The sequence below is a fragment of the Oncorhynchus nerka genome, linkage group LG20 (genome assembly GCF_034236695.1).
Source record: "Oncorhynchus nerka isolate Pitt River linkage group LG20, Oner_Uvic_2.0, whole genome shotgun sequence".
Taxonomy (NCBI): Eukaryota; Metazoa; Chordata; class Actinopteri; order Salmoniformes; family Salmonidae; genus Oncorhynchus; species Oncorhynchus nerka.
Window position 1 is genome coordinate 12,934,469 of NC_088415.1, and position 15,582 is coordinate 12,950,050.

At 45.4% G+C, this 15,582-nt stretch overlaps 2 protein-coding genes across 2 annotated transcripts; both read right to left on the bottom strand.

The window, feature by feature from the left end:
* Window positions 1-6: 6 nt before the first annotated feature.
* Window positions 7-9,364, bottom strand: LOC135562768 (myosin-7B-like). Its single transcript, XM_065005103.1, has 5 exons — window positions 9,360-9,364; window positions 8,922-9,031; window positions 5,819-6,633; window positions 5,386-5,596; window positions 7-3,057 (listed from the first exon to the last, which is right to left on the bottom strand). Exons 1-5 carry the CDS (start codon window positions 9,362-9,364, stop codon window positions 2,894-2,896), a joined length of 1,305 nt encoding a protein of 434 aa, XP_064861175.1. The 3' UTR covers window positions 7-2,893.
* LOC115101960 (uncharacterized) lies at window positions 6,514-15,582 on the bottom strand. The gene is made up of 10 exons (XM_065005247.1): window positions 15,538-15,582; window positions 14,855-14,955; window positions 14,568-14,638; window positions 13,603-13,789; window positions 11,742-11,860; window positions 10,747-11,401; window positions 10,454-10,620; window positions 9,617-10,249; window positions 8,902-9,325; window positions 6,514-6,599 (listed from the first exon to the last, which is right to left on the bottom strand). The coding sequence occupies exons 6-7, from the start codon at window positions 11,362-11,364 to the stop codon at window positions 10,606-10,608; spliced, it is 633 nt and encodes a 210-aa protein (XP_064861319.1). The 5' UTR covers window positions 11,365-11,401; window positions 11,742-11,860; window positions 13,603-13,789; window positions 14,568-14,638; window positions 14,855-14,955; window positions 15,538-15,582; the 3' UTR covers window positions 6,514-6,599; window positions 8,902-9,325; window positions 9,617-10,249; window positions 10,454-10,605.

Consider the following 15,582-nt stretch of genomic DNA (forward strand, 5'->3'; position numbering starts at 1 on the left):
TTTGGATTTGTCTTTTTATTTAAGTGCTTTAATTCACTACAACACATGGATGTAAAGTACAATGTATTGTTGACAATGGACAGTCCTGTCAAAGGCTATTTAAGTATTTAATCTTTTAACATGGCGTTGGTTTGTGTTAGTCTTATCACAAATCATTGCTATTTGAACACACATGTCAAATACTTAACACCCATTGCAGTCATCTGAAAGCACAAGAGTTTAATCAAGGAGTACTAGCAGGCCTCCACTTCCTTCTGCAAGCAGACTTAAGTCAGGCCTGAGACTAGACCACTCAAGAACACTCCACACGTCTTGGAAAGCCATTTCAGAAGACGGGTTTTCCTGTTACATTTTACCTGGGCTTTGCTAGTTTCATATTTCTTTAGATCCTAACAAACTCCCCAGTCCCTGCCGATGACAAGCATACCCATAACATGATGCTGCAGCCCACAATATTTGTAAATAGACAAGAGTTTCACTCTGTTGTATTGAACTTGATCCCCTACTGTCGTTTTTATTTTAGGCCAAAAAGTTCGTTTATTTGCAGGTTTTAGCAGGTTTTAACAGCCTTGTTGCAAACAAAATGTTTTTTTTTTTAACACAGGCTTCTTTCTTTACACTTTGTCGTACAGGCCAGTAATATGAAGTGAATGCAATGTTGTTGATCCTTTTAGTATGTTCAAGTATTGTGGTGTCAGCATCATGTTATGGGTATGCTTGTCATCGGCAGGGACTGGGGAATTAGGATGAAAATAAATATGAAAGGAGCAAAGCCCACCTCAGTCTTAACCTAACCCTGGGATAGGTTTTATATTTCTGTGGGACAATTACACCATGTTTATGCAAAAGACATACCAGCATGGCTTTCCAAGAGGTGTTGATTGGTTTAGTCTCAGTCCTGACTTAAATTTGCTTAAAACAGGATTTAAATATCGCTGTCTATCAATGAACCCGAACCAAATTTACTGAGCAATTTTGACAAAAATGCTGGATATACGGTGTATTCTGAAGATATTCAGACCACTTGACTTTTTCTACATTTCGTTACGTTACAGCTGTATTCTAAAATTGACAAGAAAACTAATTTTCCTTATCAATCTACACACAATACCCCCATAATGACAAAGCGAAAACAGGTTTTAATACAATTTAGCAAATTTATAACAAAAAAAGATACCTTATTTACATAAGTATTCAGACCCTTTGCTATGAGACTCGAAATGGAGCTCAGGTGCATCCTGTTTCCATTGATCATCCTTGAGATGTTTCTACAACTTGATTGGAGTCCACCTGTGGTAAATTTAATTGATTGGACAGGCACACACCTGTCTATAATAAACGTCCCTCAGTTGACAGAACATGTCAGAGTAAAAACCAAGCCATGAGGTTGAAGGAGTTGTCTGTAGAGCTCTGAGGCAGGATTGTGTTGAGGCATAGATCTGGGGAATGGTACCAAAACATGTATGCAGCATTGAAGGTCCTCAAGAACACAGTGGCCTCCATCATTCATAAATGGAAGAAGTTAGGAACCACCAAGACTCTTCCTAAAGCTGTCCGCCCGGGAAAACTGAGCAATCGGGAGAAGGGCCTTGGTAAGGAACCAAGAACCTGATGGTCATTCTGACAGAGCTCCAGAGTTCCTATGTGGAGATGGGTGACCCTTCCAGAAGGACAACCATCTCTGCAGCACTCCACCAATCAGGCCTTTATGATAGAGTGGCCAGACAGAAGCCACTCCTCAGTAAAAGTCACATGACAGCCCACTTGGAGTTTGAGAAAAGGCACCTAAAGACTCTGAGACCATGAGAAACAAAATTCTCTGGTCTGATGAAACCAAGATTGAACTCTTTGGCCTAAATGGAGGAAACCTGGCACCATCCCTACGGTGAAGCATGGTGGTGGCAGCATCATGCTGTTGGGATGTTTTTCAGTGGCAGGAAAACCTGCTCCAGAGCGCTCAGGACCTTAGACTAGGTTGAAGGTTCACCTTACAACAGGACAACGACCCTAAGCACACAGCCAAGACGATGCAGGAGTGGCTTCCTGACAACTCTCTGAATGTCCTTGAGTGGCCAAGCCAGAGCCAGGACTTGAACCTGATCGAACATCTCTGGAGAGACCTGAAAATAGCCATGCAGCGACACTCCCCATCCAACCCAACAGAGCTTGAGAGGATCTGCAGAGAAGAATGGGAGAAACTCCCCAAATACAGGTGTGCCAAGCTTGTAGCGTCAAACCCCAGAAAACGTGATGCTGTAATCACTGCCAAAGGTGCTTCAACAAAGAACTGAGTAAAGGGTCTGGATACTTATGTAAATGTGACATATCAGTTTTATATTTTTAATAAATTAGCAAAACATTCTAAAAACCTGTTTTTGCTTTGTCGTAATGGGGTATTGTGTGTAGATTGATAAGGGGGGTGGGGGTGTGGGAAACAATTTAATACATTTTGGAATAGGGCTGTAACTTAACAAAATGTTGAAAGGGGTTTTGAATAAAAGCACTGTATACGGGTGACCTCTGACCTTGTTCTCCTACAGCTATTTGTTCAGTGTTCTGGCTGAAGGAGATCTTGGTACCATAGCCTCAGGTTCCACTAGCCTACAATTATACTCTGCTTACACAGAGCGAGAAGCAGAGAAAGGTGAGTTTGGTTAGCTTCTCGAGGTCAGTTTAACTTTCTGACAAATTAATAACTTAAAGTCATGCTGTGCCGTGTGACCCTTCATTTTAATGATTGACAGACGCTATGTGTTTAACTAAGGAGCTAGTTAGGCTACTGTATGTGGTGAAGTGTGTTTTTCATGTCCCTTTACTAACATTGTCCACTTGCTGCTCCAGCTTGACCTTGGCCTTGCTCAGCATATTGACCTTATCCTCCCCGACCAGCAGGTTAGTCAGGGCCTGCTGGTAGGCCTCCTGCAGGGCCGCCTTCTCCTTGGTCAGACACAAGATGGACTCGGGCTGCCGGTGGGCCTCCTGCAGGGCCATCTTCTCCTTGGTCAGGCTCATTATGGACTCGCCCAGAACACCTATCTCCTCCATCCGGTTCTTCACCTGAGGACAGAAAGGGGGAACAAACAATGTGGTATAAATATGAAAGTTCGCAGTCATTGGACTCTGGAGCAGTGGAAACGCTTTCTCTGGAGTGATGAATCACGTTCACCATCTGACAGTCTGATGGACGAATCTGGGTTTCACAGATGCCAGGAGAACACTACCTGCCCGACTGTATAGTGTCAACTGTAAAGTTTGGTGGAGGAGGAATAATGGTCTGGGGCTGTTTTTCATGGTTCGGGCCCCTTAGTTCCAGTGAAGGGAAATCGTAACGCTACAGCATACAATGACATTGTAGACAATTCTGTGCTTCCAACTTTATGGCAACAGTTTGGGGAAGGCCCTTTCCTATTTCAGCATGACAATGCCCCTATGCACAAAGCGAGATCCATACAGAAATGATTTGTTGAGATCGGTGTGGAAGAACTTGACTGGCCTGCACAGAGCCCTCACCTCAACCCCATGAAACACCTTTGGGATGAATTGGAACGCCGACTGTGAGCCAGGCCTAATGGCCCAACATCAGGGCCCGATCTCACTAATTCTCTTGTGGCTGAATGAAGCAAGTCCCCGCAGCAATGTTCCAACACCCAGAAGAACGGAGGCTGTTATAGCAGCAAGGGGGGGGAGGCAACTCTATTAATGCCCATGATTTTGTAATGAGATGTTCAACGAGCACGTGTCCACATACCTTTGGCCATGTAGTGTATCTGATATATACATCACAGTAAATTGACTGATCAGAGGTTTACACGACAGGAATGCTGAAAAGTATATCTGCGGGCATTGAGCCACCCCTTAGCTTGGGTACCAGTCTGTTTAGCTAACATTCCAGTGCTAACACTCCAGTGCTAGCCCCCCTACACTGGCTTCCTGTTAAGGCAAGGGCTGATCTCAAGGTTTTACTGCTAACCTACAAAGCATTACATGGGCTTGCCCCTACCTATCTTTCCGTACTACACGTATGCTACGGTCACAAGACGCAGGCCTCCTAATTGTCCCTAGAATTTCTAAGCAAACAGCTGGAGGCAGGGCTTTCTACTATAGAGCTCAATTTTTATGGAATGGTCTGCCTACCCATGTGAGAGACGCAGACTCTGTCTCACCCTTTAAGTCTTTACTGAAGACTCATCTCTTCAGTGGGTCATATGGTTGAGTGTAGTCTGGCCCAGGAGTGTGAAGGTGAACGGAAAGGCGCTGGAGCAACGAACCGCCCTTGCTGTCTCTGCCTGGCCGGTTCCCCTCTCTCCACTGGGATTCGCTGCCTCTAACCCTATTACAGGGGCTGAGTCACTGGCTTACTGGTGCTCTTCCATGCCGTCCCTAGGAGTTGTGCGTCACTTGAGTGGGTTGAGTCGCTGACGTGGTCTTCCTGTCTGGGTAGGCGCCCCCCTTGGGTTGTGCCGTGGCGGAGATCTTTGTGGGCTATACTCGGCCTTGTCTCAGGATGGTAAGTTGGTGGTTGAAGATATCCCTCTAGTGGTGTGGGGCTGTGCTTTGGCAAAGTGGTTGGGGTTATATCCTGCCTGTTTGGCCCTGTCCTGTGGTATCATTGGATGGGGCCACAGTGTCTCCTGACCCCTCCTGTCTCAGCCTCCAGTATTTATGCTGTAGTAGTTTTTGTCGGGGGGCTAGGGTCAGTCTGTTATATCTGGAGTATTTCTCCTGTCTTGTCCTGTGTGAATTTAAGTATGCTTTCTCTAATTTTATTTATTTATTTTTCGACCTAGGACCATGCCTCAGGACTACCTGGCCTGATGACTCCTTGCTGTCCTCAGTCCACCTGGCCGTGCTACCTGTCCCAGGCCTGCTGTTTTCAACTCTCTAGAGACAGCAGGAGTGGTAGAGATACTCTTAATGATCGGCTATGAAAAGCCAACTGACATTTCTCCTGAGGTGCTGACTTGTTGCACCCTCGACAACTACTGTGATTATTATTATGATTTGATCATGTTGGTCATTTATGAACATTTGAACATCTTGGCCATGTTCTGTTATAATCTCCACCCGGCACAGCCAGAAGAGGACTGGCCACCCCTCATAGCCTGGTTCCTCTCTAGGTTTCTTCCTAGGTTTTGGCCTTTTTAGGGAGTTTATCCTAGCCACCGTGCTTCTACACCTGCATTGCTTGCTTTTGGGGTTTTAAGCAGGGTTTCTGTACAGAACGTTGATATATCAGCTGATGTAAGAAGGGCTATATAAATTAAAATTTGAATATTTGATTCCACTCCATGTGATTGGCCAAAAATGTTTAGCATTGCAAGGAGGGGCAAGGAGTAGGACAGTAGATAAACAGACTGGTACCCAGACTAATCCCTCCCTGCTCACCTTGTTCTCTGTGGCATGTCTCTCCTTCTCCACCTTGGCCATGGTGATCTCCAGATCTGTCTTTCTTCAGCTCTGCACACACGTCCTCCAGCTTGTGGTTCTTGGCGTTCAGGCTGGCGTTCATCTCCTCATCCTCAAGTCTTTCCTTCAGCTCTATGACCTTGGCCTTGATCAGCAGGTCACAACCTGCAGCCATCAGGTTGTCCTGCTCCTGGGGGTCAGGGGTCACACAGAGAGAGACTTCCTGTTTAGTACATCTTCTTAGCATCTCTTATCTTGATTTATGGCCTAATCGTTTCTGGTCTATTCTGATAAGGTCTACATTTATCTTGTCTGATCATATTGCTACATGTTCACTTTATCTCATTGATCCTTATCTTGCCGGTATCCTGTTGTACAGTGTAATATCTTGATGTTATCTGTAAACACTCACTGCCTGCAGCTGTAGGGCCAGGTCATTATTCTCCTGGATCAGGGCCACCTGTCTCTCATGCAGCCCCTTGTGCTTTGCCTCAGACTTGTCAAACATGTCCTTCAACTTGGCAAACTCCTCCTTGAGTGTGGCCAGCTCCTTCTCTGCCGTGGTGCTCCTCAGGAGAGGCCTGAGCTTGAAGAAAAGCAGGGCCAGCTTCTCTGCCGTGGTGCTCCTCAGGAGAGGCCTGAGCTTGAAGAAAAGCAGGGCCAGCTTCTCTGCCGTGGTGCTCCTCAGGAGAGGCCTGAGCTTGAAGAAAAGCAGGGCCAGCTTCTCTGCCGTGGTGCTCCTCAGGAGAGGCCTGAGCTTGAAGAAAAGCAGGGCCAGCTCCTTCTCTACCGTGGTGCTCCTCAGGAGAGGCCTGAGCTTGAAGAAAAGCAGGGCCAGCTTCTCTGCCGTGGTGCTCCTCAGGAGAGGCCTGAGCTTGAAGAAAAGCAGGGCCAGCTTCTCTGCCGTGGTGCTCCTCAGGAGAGGCCTGAGCTTGAAGAAAAGCAGGGCCAGCTCCTTCTCTACCGTGGTGCTCCTCAGGAGAGGCCTGAGCTTGAAGAAAAGCAGGGCCAGCTTCTCTGCCGTGGTGCTCCTCAGGAGAGGCCTGAGCTTGAAGAAAAGCAGGGCCAGCTTCTCTGCCGTGGTGCTCCTCAGGAGAGGCCTGAGCTTGAAGAAAAGCAGGGCCAGCTCCTCTGCCGTGGTGCTCCTCAGGAGAGGCCTGAGCTTGAAGAAAAGCAGGGCCAGTTCTTCACCACTGTAAACGCCAAGATGTTTTACTGGATTTGTCTCTTCATGGGTGAGAAGAGGAGAATGGTTTTTGTGCACTAAAGGTCTGCGTTTAAAAGGAATGATATTTGGGACTGATGTTCATGTTTTTGCCTTAATTAACCATTTATTTTATGTAACCATACCGAACATAATATATATTAAATGGAGTGACTTGGATATCCATACAGAATAATACTAAATGCTCTGAAATCAGGTTGGGTGTCCTCCTGGGCAGAGCTATTGGGGGACATTTTTTTGTATTTAACTAGGCAAGGTAGTTAAGAACAAAGATAACCTACTGCTCCCTAGTAGGCCATCTGCCTTGTTCAGGGGTAGAACGACAGGTTTTTACCTTGTCAGCTCTGGGATTCGATCCAGCAACCTTTCCGTTACTGTCCCAACGCTCTAACCACTAGGCTACCTGCCTCCTCTACGCTCTAACCACTAGGCTACCTGCCTCCTCTACGCTCTAACCACTAGGCTACCTGCCTCCTCTACATTCTAACCACTAGGCTACCTGCCTCCTCTACACTCTAACCACTAGGCTACCTGCCTCCTCTACACTCTAACCACTAGGCTACCTGCCTCCTCTACACTCTAACCACTAGGCTACCTGCCTCCTCTACACTCTAACCACTAGGCTACCTGCCTCCTCTACACTCTAACCACTAGGCTACCTGTCACCTCTAACCACTCTACCTGTCACCACACTCTAACCACTAGGCTACCTGCCCTCTACACTCTAACCACTAGGCTACCTGCCTCCTCTACACTCTAACCACTAGGCTACCTGCCTCCTCTACACTCTAACCACTAGGCTACCTGCCTCCTCTACACTCTAACCACTAGGCTACCTGCCTCCTCTACACTCTAACCACTAGGCTACCTGCCTCCTCTACACTCTAACCACTAGGCTACCTGCCTCTACACTCTAACCACTAGGCTACCTGCCGCTCCATGAGAGGCTGTCTGAGCTCCTCGCCATGCGGCAGGGCCAACTCATGAGTCTGCAGAGACGCAAGATGTTGGAGGAGAAATAAAGATCACACGTGAAGCGGTTTCACTGGGACGGCTCTGTATGAGTTTTCAGGCCCAACCCAAACCGTTTTTAGTAGTGTTTTCTATGCAAAATGTGTGTGAGTGTTTTGTTAGTGTGTGTATTTGCCCCCAAGTTTGTCGGTATGTACATGGCATGCGTGAAGTATGAGTGTGTCAGCACTTGCTTGCTTTACATTGTGTGTGTGTGGTCCTGGTTGAAATAGCCTGTTATAACCTCCGGGCGCTAACTGGCGCTTAGAAAAACAGGAGGGGTTGACACATGGCCCTTAAAGAGCAGCACCTGTCATGTCCTCCAGCCCCATATTAATAACAACCCATTCTCCCTGGCCCCCTTTGTCCATGGAGCCTGGAGTTCAGAGCCTCCACATAGCTGGAATAACTGGCCAGGTAATAAGGGATTAAGTCCTCTGGTTTCACAGAGGGCTGGAGTTTCACGTAATAAAATACCCTCTACCTGACCCACAGTGTGTCTCCTGCCTTGCCAGTGATTCACTATTGACTTACTTCCCTCGGCCAGCATGCTTGCCGTCTCCCAGCACCCACTATTGTAAAGCAAAGGAGACAATGGCCTGCGCCCGCCAGGCCATATTTGGTAAGCAGGGCACACACACCGATCTAATTTAGAACGAAGAGGGGTGGGAGGGATCTAGACCACGCCCACCCGTTGACTGTCCAGTTCATTGGACACATGACAGGGACATGTAAGGGTGGAAAGCCATAGGACAAAGCATTCTAGCTACCTTTTATAGTCTACTGCTTTACAGCACATTTCCAAAAAGCTCTACTAATACACACATTATCCCCAATCAATCAGGCATATATGTTTCATTATTTCATTATTTCCCCACCTAGATAGAATTTGTAACATATCGTACATTTTGCGATAGTCATAACATATTGTATGTTTTTCAAATTCGTTACACATAATATGAATTGTAATTCGTAACATATCATACGAAATGGGTGATGGACACAAATGAATACATACCATACGAAATGTAACATATCATACTAAATGGATTGTCCTGGATCCAAGTACAGAATAATACGAAATGCTCTGAGACACATACCGACAAGTAAGTCTGTCCCAAACATAACGTCAACTGATGAGGAGTGGCCATATGCTTTAAGCTTCAGCCCCAACACCAGACACAACTGGAGATGAGATCTCAAAAGAATCCAGCTTCAAACTCACTCAGGTGCATCAGTACCAGTCATACAGTACCCACCTTGGTGATTCATTCCAAACTTGTACTGGGTGTGGTCAATGTGTCCAGCGATCTCAGCAGCTTCTCAACAGCCTTCCTGCTGTCCACAAAGGATTCCTCAGGGATAGCCATGGGGTTCAGGATACGGTACCTGCACAGGATAGCACACACACCAGGATAGCACACACACCAGGAAACACATAGGTACGTCCTTGACTCTTCACAAAATTGCCATTTTGATAATAAGATGGTACACGTGTTTGTGTCTCTGTGATTTTTAAAGTTCTACATGTATACTGTATGTGTTACAGAGGTACTATGCCCGTCGTAGTTTGAACTCTGCATAGAGGATCCGGTTGGGGAAGCCCTTCCTGCAGATACGGAATTCCCTCCGGTACTCCGTTACATCGCAACTGCTGAAGGACCTGGAATGGGTCCATGCCTCCTGGGACAAAGATGACTGAAAGAGTCAATCTTACCTCATCCTTGTCCTCAGTCAGAGGCATGAAAGAGTGGAGGTAGCACAGACTTAAAGTGATGTTCATGAGCTGAGTTACCTAAACATCACTGTAAGTCTTAACTACTTCCCTCTCAACTCAAGGCAGGTCATCGTGACTCAGGAAACACATCAGAGCACCTCTAAATACTCCCCTTCTGATCTCTACGAAACCACACAACTCCGACACCTAGAGACACTCTGGTAATGCCAGCCTGTCTCTACCTCACTCTTACACACCTTGTGAAGCTGTGACACGGTCTGGAAGGAGGCCCCTCTCTTCCTCTTCTCTTTGGCCCCTGTCTTTTGAATCAGCAGCTGAACAGTCAAACTGTAGATCACGATGACTTCATTTCCCTATTTAGTGTAGTTTGTGAAAATGTAAAGTTGTGTCACCGTCAATAGCTGCATCGCTACCGATAAAGTTCTCTAAAAAGGCATGCTAACCGTTTATTAACTGATCCCTGTAAGCAGGTGACTATTGTCTCATCTAAGGGGTCTCTGGTTTTTGTCCGGCCACCCTCTGATGTTGTACGGGACCTGGAGATGGGTGACGGTAGAGGATGGGTCAATGGTGAGAAATAATACCTTTAACATGGATTAATATCAGGTGTCATGAAGACGACATGTTTTAACTGTTAAAAAAGGATCAAAATGTTTCAAATAAACAGACTGGAGCACGTTCCACTCCAGCGTAGTGCACCAGCTCGGAGTGGGTCTCGTATTTACGTTTCTTGTCAGAGCCGTGGCTTGATGAAGTTGGGAGACTTGCCCACGTGGTTGTCATACAGCCTGGTGTTAAAGCTGACATCAGGGGCCTTTGGAAACATGCATTCTTCCTCCAGGATGGACAGTGTACTGTATGCCCATGGACTGCAGGAAACAAACGAGAGGCAGTATACTGTATGCCCATGGACTGCAGGAAACAAACGAGAGGCAGTATACTGTATGCTCATGGACTGCAGGAAACAAAGCGAGAGTAAATCACACAGAAATCAAGCCACTCTTCACAGGCAAAATGTACCGGTCCCTATGCTCTAGCCCCTTATTTAAATGGCTGAAACAACAGACACATACCTTCTCTATGAGGTTGATACAGGTTTGTAGATCCAAGCCAAAGTCGATGAAGGTCAATACCCTCCCTCTTATACTCCTCCTGCTCCAGGATGAACATGTTGTGGTTGAAATACTGTTGTCGTTTCTCGTTGGGGAAGTTGATGCACAGCTGCTCAAAGTTGTTGAACCTGAGTGGAGCATGGAGAGATAGAGAGAAAGAGGGTTGAAAAGAAGGAGAGGTTTATGAGCTGAAACAGTCAGGAAAAAGACCATATAAAATGCAGAATTTGGTCAGAGGCAATGTGTAGGCCTACCTCGAAGATCAGGAACCCTTCAATGTTCAATAGACAGATGAAGAACTGTCTTGGTAGAGGCTCTTGTTGATCCGGCTGTCTTGGCAGGGCCGTGTAGAGGCTCTTGTTGATCCAGCTGTCTTGGCAGGGCCGTGTAGAGGCTCTTGTTGATCCGGCTGTCTTGGCAGGGCCGTGTAGAGGCTCTTGTTGATCCGGCTGTCTTGGCAGGGCCGTGTAGAGGCTCTTGTTGATCCGGCTGTCTTGGCAGGGCCGTGTAGAGGCTCTTGTTGATCCGGCTGTCTTGGCAGGGCCGTGTAGAGGCTCTTGTTGATCCGGCTGTCTTGGCAGGGCAGTGTAGAGGCTCTTGTTGATCCGGCTGTCTTGGCAGGGCCGTGTAGAGGCTCTTGTTGATCCGGCTGTCTTGGCAGGGCCGTGTAGAGGCTCTTGTTGATCCGGCTGTCTTGGCAGGGCCGTGTAGAGGCTCTTGTTGATCCGGCTGTCTTGGCAGGGCCGTGTAGAGGCTCTTGTTAATCCGGCTGTCTTGCAGGGCCGTGTAGAGGCTCTTGTTGATCCGGCTGTCTTGGCAGGGCCGTGTAGAGGCTCTTGTTGATCCGGCTCATCATCCAGTTGAACATGCATAGGTGGATTTGGCTAGAGCTCTAACTGAGTAGTTCACCTACACAAAGGGAACATATAGCTGTTACAGAATATCACTGACTACTCAGAAAACAATATTGGTAATGTGGATAATATTAGCTTGAAGTCTACTTATTAAAAAAAAAAAGTAACCTTTATTTAACTAGGAAAGTCAGTTAAGAACTAATTCTTATTTACAATGACAGCCTACTGGGGAACAGTGGGTTAACTGCCTTGTTCCGGGGCAGAACAATTTTTACCTTGTCAGCTCAGGGATTTGATCCAGCACATTTCGGTTACTGGCCCAACGCTCTAACCACTAGGCTACCTGCCGCCCCGATTCTATAATTATTCTACAGCGAGAGAAGAAGAGAGATCACCTGCTCAACAGTCTGGCCCTTGACGACGTACTTATTACACACTTTGACCCGAGGGTGCAGCAGACCTTTGGTGAGGGCACCTGAATTGATCCAAATCAGGTAGGAGGCCTTGTCCGCACCTGAAGACCAAAGCACATGCATACACTATATGTATAGAGTGCCGAGGAGGCTGGTGGGCGGATCTATAGGCGGACGGGCTCATTGTAATGGAATAAATGGAACGGTATCAATTGCATCAACTTGGAAACCACGTTTGACCCCTTTCCATTTATTCCATTCCAGCCATTACAATGCGCACGTCCTCCTGTAGCTCCTCCCACCAGCCACTGATTGGGTGGAGTTTCATATTGACATTGTGTTTGCAAAATAGTTTTACAAAAACACTATCATAACGGTATGGTATTCCAGTTTAAAGAATAGCTCAGGTTGACAATCTTACTCAGGATGTTAACATTATAGAGTAAAAGATGCACTATAGTCTGTTTAATCAGACATGAAGTCTGACTGACTGCTTGCTCCTCTCTCCGAACCTTCTTGAACTTCGTGTTGCCAAAGTGCATGATGGACCCCACTATTTTATAGCAACTGTATTTCTCCCAGACTGTCCATTGCATACGGAGGAGGGGTCAGGCAGAGAGAGAGAGGTCATGGAGAGTAAGGAGAGTAAACAGAGTGGAGGAATGATCATTAGCAGTCATCTGTGGCCAACAGTTCCTCCTCGTCATTCACGTTCTCCACTGTTGTCACACCCTGGGAGCAAAAGTGGTAGTCGAAGGGATTGGTGGACATCAATAACATGTATGGAAGATCAACAAGAAGACCAACACCCTGTCAAAAGCTTAGAAACTTGGGAGAACTCTGAACAGATGAAACTCTAACCCAAAAGCATGGATTGATTCTCATGATGTATTGAGAAAACATATGGCCCAGAGTTACACAAATGTATTTATATTTTTAGGCATTTACTTACTTATTACATACGTAATATTTTTAAACGTTGTGTAAGCACTGTGAACATATTGAATCTAAATGAGGATTAAATAATTCCAACATGACATTGTTGTAGATTTACTGCACAGCATGTCAATGTAGGCGTTGTCAACGATTGTGCGCCTCTTGCCTTTGTTGAGAGAGAGAGAGAGCGCTTGGTTGTGAAACAAAATGTCGCCCACATAGAGGGAGAGTCTCTCTGGTTCAGAACAACCTGTTTATCCTCCTTAGAGCTCCTCTATGGCATTATGTACAGAACTGTGACTCACATAGATCATCCACATACTGTAGCGCCTGGTGAGGTTGAAGAGCACAGAGGCTTCATTGAGGGTGGTCAGTGTGACCAGGTCCTAAACCATGTCTATACTTCAGAGGGTTCATCTGCTGTTTGTCATCCTCCTTCACAACCAAAGTGTTAGGGAGAGTTGGGTAAATCTGTAGTCAATTCATACAGTTAGCGCATAATCTATCACTTCATTCTAGGGACTCCTGCGCCACAGCATTTTCAACTTTTGCTAATAATATTTCACATAGATTCTATTAGATCTGCAAATATTTGTAATTAAAAAAAATATTGTCACAAATGTGACAACAGTGCACTTCAGAACAAAGTAAAGTTATTTTGATTTAGATATGGACTGAATTACCTACACCTACTCTTTCATTCAAGGGTTCTTCTTTATTTTTTACTATTTTCTACATTGTAGAATAATAGTAAAGACATCAAAACTATGAAATAACACATATGGAATCATGTAGTAACCAAAAAAGTGTTAAACAAATCTAAATATATTTGAGATTCTTCAAAGCAGCCAGATTTTGCCTTGATGGCAGCTTTGCACACTCTTGGCATTATCTCAACCAGCTTCACCTGGAATGCTTTTTCCAAAAGTCTTGAAGGAGGTCCCACATATGCTGAGCACTTGTTGGCTGCTTTTCCTTCACTCTGTGGTCCAACTCAACCCAAACTATCTACATTGGGTTGAGGTCGGGTGATTGTGGAGGCCTGGTCACCTGATGCAGCCCTCCACAGCCTGGAGGTGTGTCGGATCATTGTCCTGTTGAAAAACAAATGATAATCACCCTAAGCACATACCAGATAGGATGGCATATTGCTGTAGCATGCTGTGGTAGCCATGCTGGTTAAGTGTGCCTTGAATTCGAAATATATCACCGACAGTGTCACCAGCAAAGCACCATCACACCTCCACCTCCATGCTTCATGGTGGGAACTACACATCCGTTCACCTACTCTGCATCTCACAAAGACATGGCGGTTGGAACCAAACATCTCAAATTTGGAGTCATCAGACCAAAGGCCAGATTTCCACCAGTCTATTGTCCATTGCTTGTGTTTCTTGGCCCAAGCAAGTCTCTTCTTCTTATTGCAGCAATTCGCCAATGAAGGCCTGATTCACGAGTCTCCTCTGAACAGTTGATGTTGAGATGTGTCTGTTACTTGAACTCTGTGAAGCTTTTATTTGGGCTGCAATTTCTGAGGCTGGTAACTCTAATGAACCTATCCTCTGCAGCAGAGGTAACTCTGGGTCTTCCTTTCCTGTGGCGGTCCTCATGAGAGCCAGTTTCATCATAGCGCTTGATGGTTTTTACTCAAAAAATTATTGATATGTTCCAGATTGACTGACCTTCATGTCTCAAAGTAATGATGGGCTGACGTTTCTCTTTGCTTATTTGAGCTGTTCTTGCCATAATATGGACTTGGTCTTTTACCAAATAGGGTTATCTTCTGTATACCACCCCTACCTTGTCACAACATAACAGATTGGCTCAAACACAGGGAAGACATTCCACAAATGAACTTTTAACAAGGCCCACCTGTTAATTGAAATGCATTCCAGGTGACTGCCTCCTGAAGCTGGTTGAGAGAATGCGAAGAGTGTGCAAAGCTGTCATCAAGAAAAAGGGTGGCTACTTTGAGGAATCTCAAATATAAAATATATTTGGATTTGTTTAACACTTTTTTGGTTACTACATGATTCCATATGTGTTATTTCATAGTGTTGTCTTCACTATTATTCTGCAATGTAGAAAATAGTAAAAAATAAAGAAATGAACATCATTATGTTGTATTCAACTGCAACGAATAGCCTACCAACACTTACATCTTTGGTCTCCACAGTGGCTTTGTCACCATCCAGTTGTTTAACCTTCACCTTCACAATGTAAGCCTCTTTCTCACCCGGGATCAGCACTTGTATTGTACCTGAGTGAATGGGCATTTAGAAGACAACAACTGAGTGTCAAAGAAACATTGCAAAATTGTCAATATTCTCATTGTCAGCTTCCATACACTCCATAGAAAGTGATATATAGAATTTTAAAAATAAAATTGTTGCATTTCTGGTCTTGAATCTGACAGTGCCATCAAATGCATAATTGTCCTTGGTGAGGCTGGTGAGACAGAACGAAGTTGCTTCCCGAACTCTTTAATTTAATTCAAATTGAACACGCTGATAACTCCGGATGAAGAACAAGCAACAGCGCACCTACAATGGATAAGCGCAGTAACAGAAACACATCGTTGAAGACATGCTCAAAACTACCGGAGGTCCATTTGAACTGTAAAATGTGACTACGCCTATTCTTATATAATTATGGTTAGCTGATGTCATAAATTCATGTTAATCACTCACTAATATTTGTAAACATGGTACATGTGGTGTGCTGATTCAACAAGTTACTCCAACGCATGCAATGTGTAAAGTGTTGCGTTAATTTGTTATAATGGCGTATTTACGCATCAATTGTAGAGTAAATGGAACGCGCATGCATCCGGTGTACTAACCTTTGAGCGCACTGTAAAAGTTTGACCGGTGTGCGACAGTGTCCC